The sequence below is a fragment of the Heptranchias perlo genome, chromosome 6, assembly GCF_035084215.1.
Source record: "Heptranchias perlo isolate sHepPer1 chromosome 6, sHepPer1.hap1, whole genome shotgun sequence".
NCBI lineage: Eukaryota > Metazoa > Chordata > Chondrichthyes > Hexanchiformes > Hexanchidae > Heptranchias > Heptranchias perlo.
In genome coordinates, this window is record NC_090330.1 from 87,241,612 (window position 1) to 87,259,234 (window position 17,623).

General features: G+C 42.7%; 1 protein-coding gene across 1 annotated transcript in view; it reads right to left on the reverse strand.

Annotated features, from left to right (window-relative positions):
* gpc5a (glypican 5a) overlaps positions 1 to 17,623 on the reverse strand; it is a 1,114,293-nt gene that overhangs the window by 352,956 nt on the left and 743,714 nt on the right. Inside the window, exon 7 of the mRNA XM_067986491.1 lies at positions 14,519 to 14,687. Coding sequence (XP_067842592.1) covers positions 14,519 to 14,687 — 169 coding nt within the window. The remainder of the gene's footprint in view (positions 1 to 14,518; positions 14,688 to 17,623) is intronic.

The window sequence follows — 17,623 nt, forward strand, 5'->3', positions numbered from 1 at the left end:
GTGCAGGAGACAAGGCTAGGAGTTGAGAGAGTGGCTGAGGGAATGGTAGTTTGACAGATAGCTTCAATTTTGGACAAATTTTCCGAAGTGGTCCAGCTAGATCTAGCAGTAGAGACCTAGGCCAATCGATCAGCAAATGGATTTGAGCTAACATACAATTGAGTCCATACAACTGTCCAACAGTAGGGAATAATTAAATATCATCATTCGTAATATCAGTCCTGGCCAACCATGTTACAAATGCTCATAACCAATATTCCTACCCTACCCCACTGTGCCTTTTTTGCGGGGGTGGGGGGGTAATTCAAAAAATCTGTATGTTTTATAAAAGTTTACTCACTTTTACATTCATAAGGTTACTTGGAAAAACTTGCTCTTGTTTGGAGACTGCATTCTTACTGGAGTCCTTCTGCACACTAAAGTTGTAAGTTATTACTGCAGGAGAAGGCGCTCAAATAACACTCTCAGCCAGGGTTAAGTACCTCCAAAGGACCTTTATGGATTCACACAGGATGCATCAAGGATTCACAGTCAATGAAGCAGCATTTGGCCTGTCAAACAACTCAGGTGACTTGCTGAGATATAGGAACCCCAAAATAACTTCTCTTGAAAAGATAGGTCTGTCCTTTCAGTTCCATTGTGCATGTCAGCAATTGTAATGGACCTCCCTCTGGGATTGTAAACCAGACAGCAAGAACTTTGAAAATATATTAAACATGAAGAGAATATTTTACTGGTGATATTTCTCATGTCTATTTATAAACATTGATGAAATATGTTCAACGCATTCTTTATACAGAGCTTAGTATGACAGTATTTGACATGCAAGTAAATAATAACTCTCTCACTGCAAGAAGATAACCTTGAAATATTCCTCTTTAAGTTGCATGATTATGGGATCATTTATTTGATGAAAATTCTCACTCACCAGCATTGCTCCTGAAGCAGTTGTAAATATCTGAAAGTCACTGAAAATATTTTCTACAGCTTCCACGAATAATAATAAGAACATTCTCTGTTACATAGAAACATAGAAAATAGGAGCAAGAGTAGGCCATTCGGCCTTTCGGGCCTGCTCCGCCATTCAAAATGATCATGGCTGATTCAGTACCCTGTTCCCGCTTTTTCCCCATATCCCTTGATCCCTTTAGCATTAAGAAATATATCTATCTCCTTCTTGAATATATCGAATGACTTGGCCTCCACTGCCTTCTGTGGTACAGAATTCCACAGGTTCACCACCCTCTGAGTGAAGAAATTTCTCCTCATCTCGGTTCTAAATGGCATACCTCATATCCTGAGACAGTGACCCTTGATCCTGGACTCCCCAGCCATCGGGAACATCCTCCCTGCATCTAGTCTGTCTAGTCCTGTTAGAATTTTATATGTTTCAATGAGATCACCTCTCATTCTTCTAAACTCTAGTGAATATAGGCCTAGTCGACCCAATCTCTCCTCATACGTCAGTCCTGCCATCCCAGGAATCAGTCTGGTAAACCTTCGTTGCACTCCTTCCATGGCAAGAACATCCTTCCTCAGATAAGGAGACCAAAACTGCACACAATACTCCAGATATGGTCTCACCATGGCCCTGTATAACTGCAGTAAGATATCCCTGTTCCTGTACTCAAATCCTCTTGCAATGAAGGCCAACATACCATTCGCCTTCCTAACTGATTGCTGCACCTGAATGCTCGCTTTCAGCAACTGGTGTACAAGGGCACCGAGGTCTCATTGCACCTCCCCTTTTCCCAATCTATCATTTTTGCAACCAAAGTGGATAACCTCACATTTATCCACGTTATATTGCATCTGCCATGTTCTTGCCCACTCAACCAACTTGTCTAAATCACATTGGAGCATCTTTGCAGCCTCCTCACAGCTCACATTCCACCCCAGCTTTGTGTCATCTGCAAACTTGGAAATGTTACATTTCATTCCCTCATCCAAATCATTGATATATATTGTGAATAGCTGGGGCCCAAGCACTGATCCCTGTGGTACCCCACTAGTCACTGCCTGCCACCCGGAAAAAGACCCGTTTATTCCTACTCTCTGTTTCCTGTCTGTCAACCAATTCTCAATCCATGCCAGTATTTTCCTCCCAATCCCATGTGCTTTAATTTTGCACACTAACATCTTGTGTGGGACCTCATCAAAAGCCTTCTGAAAATCCAAATACACCATATCCACTGGTTCTCCCCTATCTATTCTACTAGTTACATCCTCAAAAAACTCCAGTAGATTTGCTAAGCATAATTTCCCTTTCATAAACCCATGCTGACTTTGTCCAATCCCGTTAATGCCCTCCAAGTTTTCTGTATTAAAAACATCTTTTATAATAGACTGTAACATTTTCCCCACTACTGATGTTAGGCTAACTGGTCTGTAATTCCCTATTTTTTCTCTCCCTCCTTTTTTAAATAGTGGGGTTACATTTGCCACCCTCCAATCTATAGGAACTGTTCCAGAGTCTCTAGAATTTTGGAAGATGATTACCAATGCATTCACTATTTCCAGGGCCACTTCCTTTAGTACTCTGGGATATAGATTATCAGGCCCTGGGGATTTGTCAGCCTTTAGCCCCATTAATTTCCCTAGCATTATTGTTTTACTAATACTGGTTTCCTTCAGTTCCTCCCTCTCACTAGACCCTTGGTTCCCTAACATTTTTGGGAGGTGATTTGTGTCCTCCTTTGTGAAGACAGAACCAAAGTATGTGTTTAATTGTTCTGCCATTTCTTTGTTCCCCGTTATAACTTCCCCCATTTCTGATTGTAAGGGACCTACATTTGTCTTCACTAATTTTTTTCTCTTGACATATTTATACAAGCTTTTACAGTCAGTTTTATGTTCCTTGCCAGTTTACTCTCATACTCTATTTTTCCCCTCTTAATCAATCTCTTTGTCCTCCTTTGCTGATTTCTGAACTGCTCCCAATCCTCAGGCTTGCCGCTTTTTCTGGCAATTTTATATGTCTCCTCTTTGGATCTAATACTATCCCTAATTTCATATAAAATATAGTTACAAAATATGATTTATATTATATTTAGTTACAAAATATGATAGGCAGGAAATTGGTTAAACAAAGTTGAAGGTGAACAGGGCATGTGTAAACTACAGAGCTTTGCTCCTAACCTTTTAAAATAATGTTATATTATTTAATTGTATTTGCCTCTTACTTAGCCATTATTTTGCAAATATCAATAGACAAGAAAAACAACCAGTGAGAAAAAGACCTTGATGTGACTTGATAAAATGAGGGCAAGAATCGTTCGCCATCTCAAAACAAGTCAGTCGTTTATTCAACTTACTTGACCTCATCCTCACCAATCTACCTGTCGCAGATGCATCTATCCATGACAGTATTGACAGGAGTGACCACTGCAGAGTCCTTGTGGAGACAAAGTCCCATCTTTGCACTGAGGACACCACCGTGCTAAAAAGATTCAGAACAGATATCGCAGCTCAAACTGGGCATCCATGAGGCACCATGGGCCATCAGCATCAGCAGAACTGTATTCCACCACAATCTGCAACCTCATGGCCTGGCATATCCTTCACTCCACCATTACCAACAAGCTAGGGGATCAACCCTGGTTCAATGAGGAGTGTAGAAGAGCATGCTGGGAGTAGCATCAGGTGTGCCTAATAATGAGGTGCCAAACTGGTGAAGCTACAACACAGGACGACATGCATGCTAAACAGTGGAAGCAACATGCTATGGACAGAGCTAAGCGATCCCACAACCTACAGATCAGATCAAAGCTCTGCAGTCCTGCCACATCCAGTCATGAATGGTGATGGATAATTAAACAAGTGCCACTTGATAGCACTGTCGACGACACCTTCCATCACTTTTTTTTTTATTTGTTCATGCTGATGATTGACAGTAGACTGATGATGCGGTAATTGGCCTGGTTGGATTTGTCCTGCTTTTTGTGGACAGGACATACCTGGGCAATTTTCCACATTGTTGGGTAGATGCACATTCTCCTTCAAGTCACACACCATCCTGACTTGGAAATATATCGCCGTTCCTTCATTGTCGCTGGGTCAAAATCCTGGAACTCCCTACCTAACAGCATTGTGGGAGAACCTTCACCACACGGACTGCAGTGGTTCAAGAAGGTGGCTCACCATCACCTTCTCACGGGCAATTAGGGATGGGTAATAAATGCTGGCCTTGCCAGCGACGCCCACATCCCATGAATGAATTAAAAAGTACAGAAGTCACACTTATAGTAAACTGATCAATGCATTAACATTAAGGCTAGATTTTCCACCCTTTGACTGTGAATGGGTGGAATGTCCAGCTTCGTTGATACCTTTCTGACCAACATGAAGAAATTAAAGAATTTCAGAGACAAGATCACAGATCAGCCATGATCTTATCAAATGGCGGAGCAGGCACGAGGGGCTGAATGGCCTACTCCAGTTCCTTTGTTCCTATGTTCCTACAAATGTGTCATTTTGTAATAAATTTCAAAAAGTTATCCAAAGGTGAGGAAAGGTTTATAGGAGCATATAATAAGTCATTAGAACATACTTAAACAGGTTAGTGTCACTGTTTTCCTGTGGAGCTTTCACCTACTCTACATCACAATGACAGTCCGGTGATTGGGATTGTACAAAGTGCAACAGTTTGAAGGCTGATCAAAGCTTCAGAGTTTAGACATTGCTCTAATTTTTTTTTAAAGAATTCTGTAAACAGCAGAAATGAGGATGCTAGGCTAATCATACAAGCATAATCACATAGAGAAACTTTCAAGGGCAAAGTGCAAAAATGTGTTACTTTATACGCAAGAACTAACATTAAAAAAATCACTGCATTCAGCAAGATGTCAACACAAATACCTCCTCTTACCCAGACAGAGACCATCTGCTGATGATGTCTTAGGAACTTTACCAAGCACTTAAAGAATATTTGAAAACTTGATCTGACTTGCATTGCAGTCAGTAAATGACAAAGGCACAATTCTTATCTTGCTTTTCAACCTACCTGCAATGTTTAGCTTTGAGACTATTCTCATGAAGTGGACTATAATTTGCTATCACTGTCTAGTTCAATTACTTAAACCCATTGATAATTTCAATAGTACCTGTTGTGACATTTTAATGCAACTGCAGGTCAGTGTCTATTGAACATGAAGCCACTTGAAACTATTCACAGAAAATGCAGGGTAGCCTGGTGACTCAAGCGGTTGAATGTTTCACTGCTAACTGGGAAGTGGAGAGTCGCAGTCCGAGAGCTGTCTGTTGCCAAACTTGTTGGTTGACTTTCATCAGTCAGTGTTTTCAACAAAGCATAATGCTGAAATGTTAATACTAGCCCCAAAACTCCTCTATTCTGGGTGTAATCTGGGTGGACTGCTGAGGAATTTGGGGTGGGACCCTGTTATTCTGGATCTCCATGGCCTATTTTAAAATCAATTTCAAATTTCCACTGGAAGCAGGGGCTAGAGTTTTTTGCTTCCACCCCCTTCTATGTGGACATAAGTCAAAGAAGTGGGACTGGCGAGATGATGTCATCCTTCGGAATTCTGGCCAGTTCTGTCTCAATTGCCTCCAAGGCAATGTACAACTGCATGAAATGGCACAGTTGCTTGTCAGGACAAGACCTTGGTGGAAGTGGGACCACTGAAATTGACAAAGGCCAGTTTCTCTATGGCACCCGGTCGCAGAGTGATTGACTGCCATTGGGAAACCAGCAACTTTAAAATCTGAGCACTTGAAAAATTGTCAACCATCTTAGGCTTGGACAGCCAACAGGTACCATAGCAAAACCTATCCTCTCTCCACTAAGACAGGCGGCCCAATAGCAGTGAAAATGGTGTGGGCGCCTGCCTGCACTATGCTGAATCCCTGACCCCTGCAATTTGGGACAGGGTCAAAGGCACATCTATGGGGTGGGTGTAAGTTCTGCCGTGCTCTAAATCTGCCTCTAAAACCCCTCCAAAGGAATTTCAGGGTGAATTTCAGAGCTACCATACCCGGTTGAACTGTCAAAAATACTCAGCCCAGGAATCTATGTAGTTATACTAATGACTGTCCTATGTTTTGTGCACAGTAAGTCAGAGGAATGGTATTTTAAGGATAGGAGTGTTATTTGGGGGATAAACTTATACAAGGGCATTGGAAATGAAATTTGTAAGGATGTATGTATCTATGGCTAGATAAGGCCATTAATGCACATATGTTAAGATTGTAGGTTACGTTTACTTGATAACTTAGTTGGAGATTGGGTATTCATTTATAAGGAGCAGCATTGAAGCAGTCCCAAAGTTATAACATTTTTTCTGAGCAGCCAGAAGTGGGGAGCTGGAGCTCGAAGCTGAAATTTTAACGAGAAGCATGGAGTGGGGCTAGAGGCAGGCAGCCCACAGTGTGGCTGAGCGTGGGCAGGAAAGTTTGGGCCATGGAAAAACCAGCAGAGGAGTGAGGCCACAGGAAAACGACATTGCAAGAGTGGAGAAAAGGGCTGGCAACCACAGCAAAGCCATAGGCAGTGGGAAACATTGGGGTCACCCCGGTAATGAGAAATTCAGCAAGTCTGAGGCTGGAGGTGGCAGGACTGAGATGAGCAGGAAACATTAGGGCTGTGGCCAGAGTCAGGAAAGGACCAGGCCAAGACGAAACAAACAAACAGCAGTGGGGGGAGGGGAAGGAGGCTGTAAATTATCTATTAAAAATATATTTAAATTTTATTAAGTAGAATAAATAAAATTCTACTTAATCCTCCTTTGCCCCATCTTGGTGACCATGCTTGCAGCTGCTTAGACACCACACTCTGGAATACCCTGTCTAAGGAAAAACTTTTTTACACAGCGAGTGGTTACGATCTGGAATGCACTGCCTGAGGGGGTGGTGGAGGCAGATTCAATCACAGCCTTCAAAAGGGAACTGGATAAGTACTTGAAAGGAAAAAAATTGCAGGGCTACAGGGAAAGGGCGGGGGAGTGGGACTAGCTGGATTGCTCTTGCATAGAGCCGACGCAGACCCATTGGCTGAATGGCCTCCTTCCATGCTGTAACCTTTGTATGATTCTATGATTCTATAAGCCCCTCCGCCTCTCCTGGTATCTCTTCATTTATTCCCGATTACACCTGAGAAGCATCTTGGGATTTTTTTCTACGTTAAAGGTACTATATAAATGCAAGCTGTTGTTGTTATTGTTAAGTACTATTAAAAATAGTTTTATGAATCTTACTTGAACATAGGAAAAGTGGTTGAGGATAGCAGAGAGGCTAAAGTATTCACATGTTCCTGGCTGTACTTGGGGAGAAGGAGACTGTACAGCTCAGCTGGTGGCATAGTTGGACCTGTTGGTTTGACAGGGATCCATGTCATCTCATTGCACAGATTAAAATGGGAAATCCTATTAAGGCACCACCTACAGCGTGACAGAGAATCATGCTAACTGCTGACATTTTAATATTACAAATTCCAAAGGAAATGTTTACCTATCAACTTTCAATGGAGCACACAATCCACATTAGGATTTTAAGATATTGTAGACATATAAGTTTTGACAGTACCTGTCACATTTCAGACTGCAAAAGTATATATAAAATTAAAGATTAAAAAAAGGATGTCATTTCATGTGATTTTTTTTCCTGGCCTGGATCCAGAATTTAAAAGTATCTACCAATCTGTAAATTTCTCTCACCAACAGCAATTCATCTCAAATTGATCTCAGGAGTTACAGCAATTAGACTTTGTGGCTTAAAGAAACAGACCACTTTAAACATGGATCCACCTTAATGATAGAATAATATTTTGTACATAGTATATGCTCCTATAATTATACAATAGCACATCATATGACTTGCCATGAATAAGCAACAGGAAATTTGCTGGTTTTGTTTTCATAAATTTAGGGTGTGCCTTAGGAACACGTGCTATAAAGCAGTAAAACGAATTAGTGACGGTTACAAGGTAACAACTGATGAGGTAAAGGAGGCAGCAATTTGAGACGACAGATTAAGGACAAGACACAAGAGGTGCACTGATGTTCCTGATGACTCAACTGGCTAAGACAAACTGAGCCATAATCATCAGGAAAGTTGCAGCTTTAAATTTCCATTTGTACCGAGTTAGTTGATCTCAGCCAGATCAGCAATTAATACTGTACAATTAGACTAGGGAGGGAAAAAATATTGGTCAGTGTTCCTACACCCCTACTGGAAGACAGTATCAAGTTCAGCTATGATACTCTTGCGGTCAAAACTTGCCCTCACTCACTGTCTAGGCTCAAACTTGAATAATGACCCTTTGTGAGAGCTACCAGAGTGCACCTGGCATCCATGGGAGTGCAATGAGTCATTAGGCCCGATTTTAATCCAGAGTGGGAATCAGGCGGGCGGGAGCCAAATCTTTCTGACCTTGGCAGTGTGAGGCTCAAGCAATTTTAATGCCCAGGCCTCATTTTCATGCCCCCTGCAGGAAGGAAACCATACATTGGCAGGTAAGTTTCCCGGTCAATTTTAACCCTGCCTGCCTGGTTTCCGCTGAGTGGGCAGGGTTATTCTTCTCCCTAATGTCTTTATATTAGCACGAGGGGAGAAGAGTAGAGGGGAGAAAATTGGAGGGGAAGAAGAGATGTATTGGTACAACATTATTGACTTAAATGTGACTTTTCCTAAAATGTACTGGTATCAACATATTAGTGGCCACAATGATCAATTCTGAGCAGAACTACTAGAAACAACAAAATTCAAGTTTGTGGTTCCTTCTCTGCTGAGGAAGATGAACTGAGATTCTCCAACTCAAGACTGCTTGAGCCATACCTCTGGTTAGCCCAAGCACTGAGTGTCAATCAAACAGGTTGTGATGGGAGAACAGAGCAAAGTCCATGATCCTCCTGGCTTGAAGGGGACATCTAGAATCAAATGAGCTGTGGGGTGGATGGGGAATGCATAAAATGGGAGGAAATGAGTAGAGATAATCTATTTTTCAAAAAACAATCATGTGCTTCAGTGTAAAATGTTGCATTCCATGGGGGATGTAGAGATCAGTGGGAGGCTCCAACTACCCAGCAGAGAACTGATGAAACTTATCCAATGAGTTACTGACAGAAAACCCTCTAGGTGAGAGTGAAGTTGTCGATTACTTGAGTCATTGAATTCCCAGTGGAGCCCTGTACATTTTTTGTGGATAATCAGAATACAAATGTCAAGCAATATTCTTTTAACCTACTCCACCAAGGCAATTTCCAGCATTCGATCTTCATTCCTGTATAAGCAATTATTCTTTCAGACACACTGCACAAACAAGTTTGAAGAATACAACAAAGGATTAAAAAAGGGCAGTGTCACCTGCAGCGTACATTGCATAGCACATCTCAAACTAAAAGGAGCCTCTACAGTTTAAATAGTTCCAAGGATTTTACTGTTAAAATTAAATATCTCCAGATAAATAGTCACAAATTCAGTTCATCATTGTACTTCCATTATAGTATTTGTCAGTTGTGTCATTTGTTTTGTCTCAACTACTTAAACCACATCCAAAGTTCTCTGTCTCCTTTTACATTTGGGATCTCTGAACCCACTCAGGATACAGTTCAAATCTAGCAGCCATTGAAATGTCTTTTCACTTCTGTGTTTTGTTTTGTGACGTGGTCATGGAAGGTGTTTGTGACAAATATTTTGCATAAACCAATTCTACAACAATTCTGCACAGAATACACACTGCTGTCATGGAATTCATACCACTGGTCACCAAATAGTAAACAGAATACATGAGAGGGAAAAGAATAGCATGTTAGATGACTGAAATTTATGAGTTGTCTATTTTCTCTGACAAGACAGTTCTGCCAAGGGCAATGAATTGAATAACTGAATAATTGAACAGAAACATATTTTTTATAGGGCGGGGAAGAGTTTACATTTTCTTTCAGAGTACAGCAATTCTTATATTATATTTGAGCTACAAATCTTTATAATAATTTTTTTGTCTGTTGTGCACATCATGACTATTGACTCTAAGTGTCAAATGTGTTAACTTTCTTATTCCTCATTGATTAAAGTCTCTCTGTTTATCTCCTTTGTCATTGGTTATTTTCTACTTTCATTAATCATTTGTAAAACTTTGCTCACCGATATTAATTTTTACATCTGTTACATTCAAGCAATTCTGCAAGGTCAGTGACCATAACAATTTCTCACCTGTTCCAATATGAAGCCCTCAAAAATAAAATTGATCACACAACAAACTCACAAAAAAAAAATCACAAATGTATGGAAAAACTTGGCCTATAACGCCGTTTACACCTTCCCCCTTCTACATGCCACACAATGCACCCAGCTTTACCTAAGAAAATTCTGCACTCCAAGTACACCCTTCTCCTGGAAAGAAATGGGCAAAAGTTGTATTAAATATAACCACTGACATCCCAGGGCAACAATTCTTGGAAGCCATCATTTTTTTTTAGTACAAGGACTCCCAGGAGCCATTCTGTCAACATTCACCCCACCACCCCTCCGCCCACCCCCCCACCCCCCGCCCCTCTACCAGCTATGTGCAAATGTCCATTTGCTGGAGTTGTCCATATGTCTCTCAACTGGATGTTCAGGACAACAATTCCCAGAAGCATCTGCCAAGGATATGACATTTCCTGCAACCACCATGCCACTGGACTTACAACATGAAGTCAGAAATCCCTGGAACATCCCCAATGAGAATACAATTCCCAATGCAACCACACAGCTAGGCTTTGAAACAAGCACAAAACACGGGCATGATTTTAGCCCAAGGAGGGGGGTGGAATTCCTGACGGGAAACCCAGAAGTACAGGTTTCCCGGATGTCCTTACGATTTTGACGTAGGGACATCATTTTTTCCTTATTTGCTGGTTTCCCGCAGGCTGATTGACAGGCTGGCCTCAGTCGGACAGGAGAAGAGCCAGGGAGAGGACATGATCAGATAAGTGTTAGATTGGCGGGGGGGGGGGGGGGGGGGGGGAAGTCATCAGGCGGACAGTCATCGGGGAGGTGTCACTCATTGGGCTGGGGTCGAAGGTCATCACGGGGTCGGCGATCATGGGGGGGGTCAGAGATCATGGGGGAGGTCGGAGATGATGGGGGAGGTTGGAGATCGTGGGGGAGTTGGAGATTGTGGGGTGGGGCGGAGATCGTGGGGGGGACGGTCAGAGATTGTGGAGGGGGTGGTCGGAGATTGTGGAGGGTGTCGCTGCAAAGTAGGCTTGTTGGGCCTGGCGGAAGCAGTCCTGCACCTCCGGGCCCACCTGCAGTTTCGGCCTTCAAGCCTCCTCTCAAGTGATGTGAAGTAGAAGGCCCGGGAATCCCAGCCCCCAGGGGCTAAAATCAAAAATGTTTTGAAAATGGAGGCCCGCAGCCTCCATAAAAGCTTTCAATGCCCGACCTGCCTCGAGAGCGGGTTGGTTGCCCGCCCCTCATCCCGCCCCCATGAAAACCGGAAATGGGCGAGTTGGAGGCGGGTTTTAATTTTTTTGCAATTGTCACTGGCCCCCCAACCCCAATCCATCCATTTTTCCAGGCTAAAATCATGCCTCGTGTGTTTGTTTCCACAGTCTGTTTCCTCTCAATCTCTCCATGCTTTTTTTTCTATGCCCACTCACCCCCTTACGCAGTCTTCCCACATAGGAGTATAAACGCTGCAAGAAAGCAGTTGCTGAAACAAAGAAAAATAGGTAAAAGATTAAAAAAAGAAAGGAAAGAAAAATGGAAAATGAAAAGAAATAAGAGAGTAATGAAGTAAAGAAAGGCAGTAAGAGGAAAAGCGATGTGTGCACATGCTGGAGATTGTCTCTGATGAATGAACCCCTGACTTTTATCTACATTTCAGCAGCTCAGAGGATGTTGAAAAAAGAGACAGACATTAATGTAAGAGGGAGGGGGATACTTCACTTAGATATAGTAGCCTAGTGATTATAGAAACGGTCCAGCAACCCAGAGATCACGGCCCCGATATTTAGTGGGAGGCGGGGGTTGAGGTCGTAGCAGCTGGGACACCCGGGTAACGCGGAGGTCCTGCTGAATTTAATGGCTGGTTGGCTGTCGGGTGGGAAGGCCTGCGCTGGTATGCCACAACCAGGCAGTGGAGAGGAGGGAGGGAGAGATCGTGGAGGTTGGGAGGAGATCGTTCAGGGAGGGGGGAGATTGTGGAGGTTGGGGGGACATCGTGGAGGTCGGGGGGAGAACGTGGGTCAGGGGGAAGATATGGAGGGGGGAGGGGCATCGTGGAGGGAGGGTGGTACACATGGATGGAGGGAGGGTCATCGTGGAGGGAGGGAGATCGTGGGTTGGGGGAGATCGTGGAGGTCAAGGGGGGAGATTGTGGAGGTTGGGGGCACATCATGGAGATTGGGGGACATCGTGGGTCGGGGAAGACGTGGAGGGAGGGAGGGACGTCATGGAGGGAGGGAGAGAGGGACATCGTGGAGGGCGGGACATCGTGGAGGAAGGGAGATCGTGGGTTGGGGGAGGTCATGGAGGTCAAAGGGGGAGATTGTGGGTTGGGGGAGATGTGGAGGGAGGGAGATTGTGGAGGGAGGGAGATCGTGGAGTGAGGGACATCGTGGAGCGACTGAGGGACATCGTGGAGGGAGGAAGTGACATCGTGGAGGGAGGGAGGGACATTGTGGAGGGAGGGAATGACATCGTGGAAGGAGGGAGTGACATCGTGGAGGGAGGGAGCGAGATCGTGGAGGGAGGGAGTGACATCGTGAAGGGAGGGAGGGAAATCGTGGAGGTCACGCGGGAGATCAAAGACATGTTACATCTTTCAAATGTTTACATAAGCCCCATAATGGAAATAGACCCAACCAGAAATATTCAACGACCATTCATCATTACATGATATCAATAGGAAGCTGCTCTGGAATTTAAATTACTTCTTTTGTAAATCTTATCACATACTCTGGTCACCACTGTATTTGTCTTTCAAAAGGGACACAATGTTCAGGGAAAATTTTCTGGAAATGTTTTTCTCATTTGTTTCTAAACATATTGGGACGGATTTTGCTGTGAAAATAACGTTGAGGTTAACAGTGCTCACCGTTACATATTCGCAAATCGGACAGCAACTTCCAGCGACCACACAGGCCCAGTTAAATATGAAAATCCATTTGGCTGTCCCGTTGATAGCAACTTGCCGTGCAAAATCCCGTATAAAATCTATGGGCAAGTGCAAGTCTAACGAACAGCTGGTGCTGTTCATTTGCTGCTCACAGCAAATTCCGACCCATTGTGCTGAAGAAGTTGTTGAAATGTACCATCACATCACATGGATGTGACACAATTTTGATGACAATGTTGCAGAGCTGTTTCTTTCAATGCAAAAAAATGTTTGGTTGAACTCAGTGCTCTATTCATTAGGAGAATAAACATTCTTGTCCAAAATTGTCCACACCTTACCTGTACATCCTCATTCAGGCACTCAGAATTCTGTTGTGACAGAGGTGAAGATCTCTTGCTTGTGGATTAATTATATAGCAGGGTAAAGCAACACAACAGTCACTTGCAACTCACTTTATGCAGCCACAGCCTAGTTCAAAATCAATCCCTCTGTGACTGGGGGCTTTAGCCCAAGATAATTATTTTACAGCAGTTCTGCTAGAGTGAGATGACAGATAAATTACAATCTCTGCATATTAGACATGAAACACAGAATTGCAGCATTTTAAATATAACAGAATACCAATTACACACACAGAATGAAATTTGAAATTAAATTTGAGGCATATTGTTATGTAATTTTAAATAAACCATTTACATTTGTTGTAAATCAGGGCTTCAAATACTTGAAGGTTTTAAGACTTAAATATCACATCTTTGATTCATAAGTTGTCTTTACCTAGGGGTAAGCATACAATTTTTATCAATCTTATGCTTTCACCGTCACGTACTGGGCTAGATTATTCCTTGCTCAATGTCCCTTTTACTAACTGTTGCTGTTTAGACATCAGCTTCCAGCCTGAACGGAGCCTTGGTGCTAAGCATAAGGAACTACAGGACTACTTTGCCCAACATCAGACTAGCATTATGTCATTTTTCTAACTTCCTTCTACACGGGAACATTCCACAAAGTAGATGTACTTTTACTTGAAACAAATATATTTTAAAACATTTTAAAATGTGCATACAACCAAGCAGTTAGTGTGAACCTACAAGCAACATTCTCAGTTATCCACAATCATATATCTCTACATTTAGAGACAGAAAACGTTTAATGGTCTAGATGGATGTGTCCAGGGACCAAAAACATTTTAGGAGATGGTTTGCTATTTCCAATTTTCTAGACCTTAATAACGATGCTCTGCTACCTAAAAAACTGCTGATATCATTTTCTTGGTTTACTTCATGAATTCACACAAACTCTATCAATTTGAACATTCATACTTTGTTTACAGTGAAGTACTTTTGGTACCTTAAATGGTAATGAAGCATTAATAATTTGTATGGGCCTTCCTGCAAACATACTTTTTAAAGATGTTGATGGTGCCCAATAGTAGTTTGTTCATTATGAAAGACTCACGTTCAGAGGGTTTGAAAGATTTTTTCACTTCTCCATTTCCTGAGCCAATGCAGTCATCCTCATCATCACAGTCTCCGCTGATCTGGATGTCATCGCCATCCATTTGCCCACTGCCCTTTTCTGCCGAATGCCATTTCTCGTACTTGGGCATCACTTTTCCCTGCAACAGCTGCAAACAGCAATTAGCAATTACTGTATGGGTACTTCTCATCTTCACAATATATTCCTTTGTTTGAAACATGTGAGAATTTAAAAATGTCAAAAGAACCTGCAAATACTGGAAATCATGATACTGAACTTAATGGACACAATACTGAAAATAAAACAGAAAATGGCAGAAATACAACAGTCAATCACCATATGAAAAAGAACGATTGGTTGATGTTTCACGTGTAACTTTTCATCAGAACTTGTCAAGTTGCTGTGTATTTCTAGCATTTTCTGTTTTTTTTAATATAATTTAATATTATTCCTGTCTCTACAAGATACAAAGTTTAAGAATTTCAAAAGAAATTTTGCCATAAGCTACTGGTGGAGTCATTATACAGTACATCATTACACTAATAAAATATGATGTTGTGCAGTGAAATGGAGTAATACTGGCAAATTAATACTAATGTACTCTGTGAGATCAAAGATATGATTTCAATTTTTAAAATATTTTTAAATCAAGAGATAATGTAGCATTGTACTGTGATTGCAGCATTGTAATGTGGCATTCATTTCAATTTTTATATGGAACTGTGGTTTGTTAGTATGATCATTATTAATCATCTGCCCTGAGTATGCTTTTCTTTTTTGCCACCTAAAATGTGTCGCTCTATGAACAGAAACACTCAATACAATGAGATCAAAGGGTCAATCTAGCAGCTTTATGAACCTGATCTAGTTTCAGTCAGTTACATTTTTCTTTTGTGTCTACTTCAATAGTACTTCAGCAGAATTTTTGTGCTTCTATTATGTGGACTATTTGAGCAGCCTTCAACCTAAGCACATTTTTACCTCATTTAAAAAGTACACATTACTATGGATCTAATGTTTTTTTTAAATTACTAATTGATTTCCTGTGGCATTGTTCAAAATTTGAGGAACGTGGTGCCTATACTAACTCCAAGCGGGCTTTGGGAGGATGGGTAATGGAGTAAGTTCGAAACTCATTCGCTGCCCCAGAAAACAGGCCCGGGGTATTTTAACTCCCGAACCGAATTAGAATCGCACATGCGGGTGTCCCACCCAATTTGCTGACACCCTGAGAAATCTGCCCACTTCCGGGGCGCAATTTCTGGCAGGTCAGCCAGACGTCTATTTAAAGTGGCAATGCGCCTCTTAAAGTGAGGTTGCATTTCTGTCTACAAGATCTTGCTATAGAACTGCTGCAGGAAGAAGGATCTTCAAAATGAGTCACAGGCAAGCCTCCCGGTTCTCTGAGGCCTCCCTGGAGATCCTACTGAAAGAGGTCAAGAGGAGGAATGTTCTTTTTCCAGCCAGTGGGAAGAGGATTCCAAAACACTAAGTCCACCAGCCATGGAGAAAGAGTACTGTGATTGTCAGCTTTAGGAGCATCACCCCAAGGACCTGGATGCAGTGCAGGAAGCATTTCCATGACCTCTCAAGAGTAGCAAGGTTGAGTATAGCTCTTAATTTCTCCATCTCTCACAATAACACATGGCAGCAATCCTTTTCCCCCTCCTCTAGCACTCTCAACAATTCCCTCCCCTCCATTACATCCTTCACCACCCAACACAAAGACTCACTATACCACCCCTCATTCTCATTACAAACACAAACTCACCTCTTCCTTGCTCCTTTCACAGCAGCCATTAGCTTCTCATTTGATGGTCTTTGCACAATCACCAACTTCTCTCATGGCTCCTTCCTCACTTCACATTCCACACAACTGCTTTTCATCCAACATCTCCCCATCTTGATTCCAATTTGCTTCTTCTCCCTCTCCGCATCCACACAACAAGCACAAGCCCCGGACATCTGCACTCTCCTTTTCATGAGATACTCACTAACTCTCATCCTCTCTCTCTGCAAGACAAGACTGCGTACAACACAAGGGAGCAGAGTAAGATTGGGGTAAGCCAGCCAATGTCATGAATCTCTCTGAGCTGGAGCAGCAAACACTGGAAATCAGAGGCCACACCAGAGGATAGGAGATTTTGAGGCCAGAGACTTCTCTGCACAGGGTCTTTGACTATTACTTGCACCTTTCCATAAACCTCTGAAAAAAGCACAATCACACAGCTTGATTACAGCACTGTGATGCCTGTCATCTTCTACTCTCCAGACTCTCAGTGCCATGCTCACTCTTGTTCCTTTTCTCTTTCCTCTAGGTCCTTCTCAGCAGCCGCAACCAATGGATGAAGATACCTCAGAGGAGGAAATTCTCACGCTCCATCACTCTCAAGTACCAGCTTAACACTCCCGGCTGGGTTACAGAATGAGTTAGAGGGATCTGCATGTGATGAAACACCCAGCTCTAGTGAGCAGCAGCAGTTGCTGGTGGCAGAGAAACTGCGGGAGATAGCTCCCTGAAGGGTGAGGTGCTATCCCAGCTCTGCTGAGGAGGACAAAGATGTGGACTTCAGGGGCCCTGCTTATATCAAGTACTGGAAGGCCTGCCAAGCAGTTTCGCCATCATAGCTGAAAATGTGGAGGAATCTGTTTCCAGCCTGTGAGATGTCATCTCTCAGGGCATCGGCACTATGGAGTCTACCTTGGAAAGTGTGTCCACACCCAGGGATGCTTAAGCCAGGCCCTCACAAGGAATTAACATTTACAATCTTTGCAGCTATGGTGGAACCTCAAACAGCAGCCATGTAGATTCTGGGGTCAAACCTGGGGTCAGTACATGTTGCCCCCTCTCAGGGTGTCAGCACATCTGCTCCCTTATCACTTCCTTGCCATCCCTCAAAAAGGTATCTGAGTCAAATAAGGAAACATTGGTCAGAAGATGACCAAAAGCTTGGTCGAAGAGGTAAGTTTTAAGCAGTCTTAAAGGAGGAGGGAGAGGTGAAGAGGCGAAGATATTTAGGGAGGGAATTCATAGCTTAGGGCCTAGACGGCTGAAGGCACAGCTGCCAATAATGGGGCAAAGGA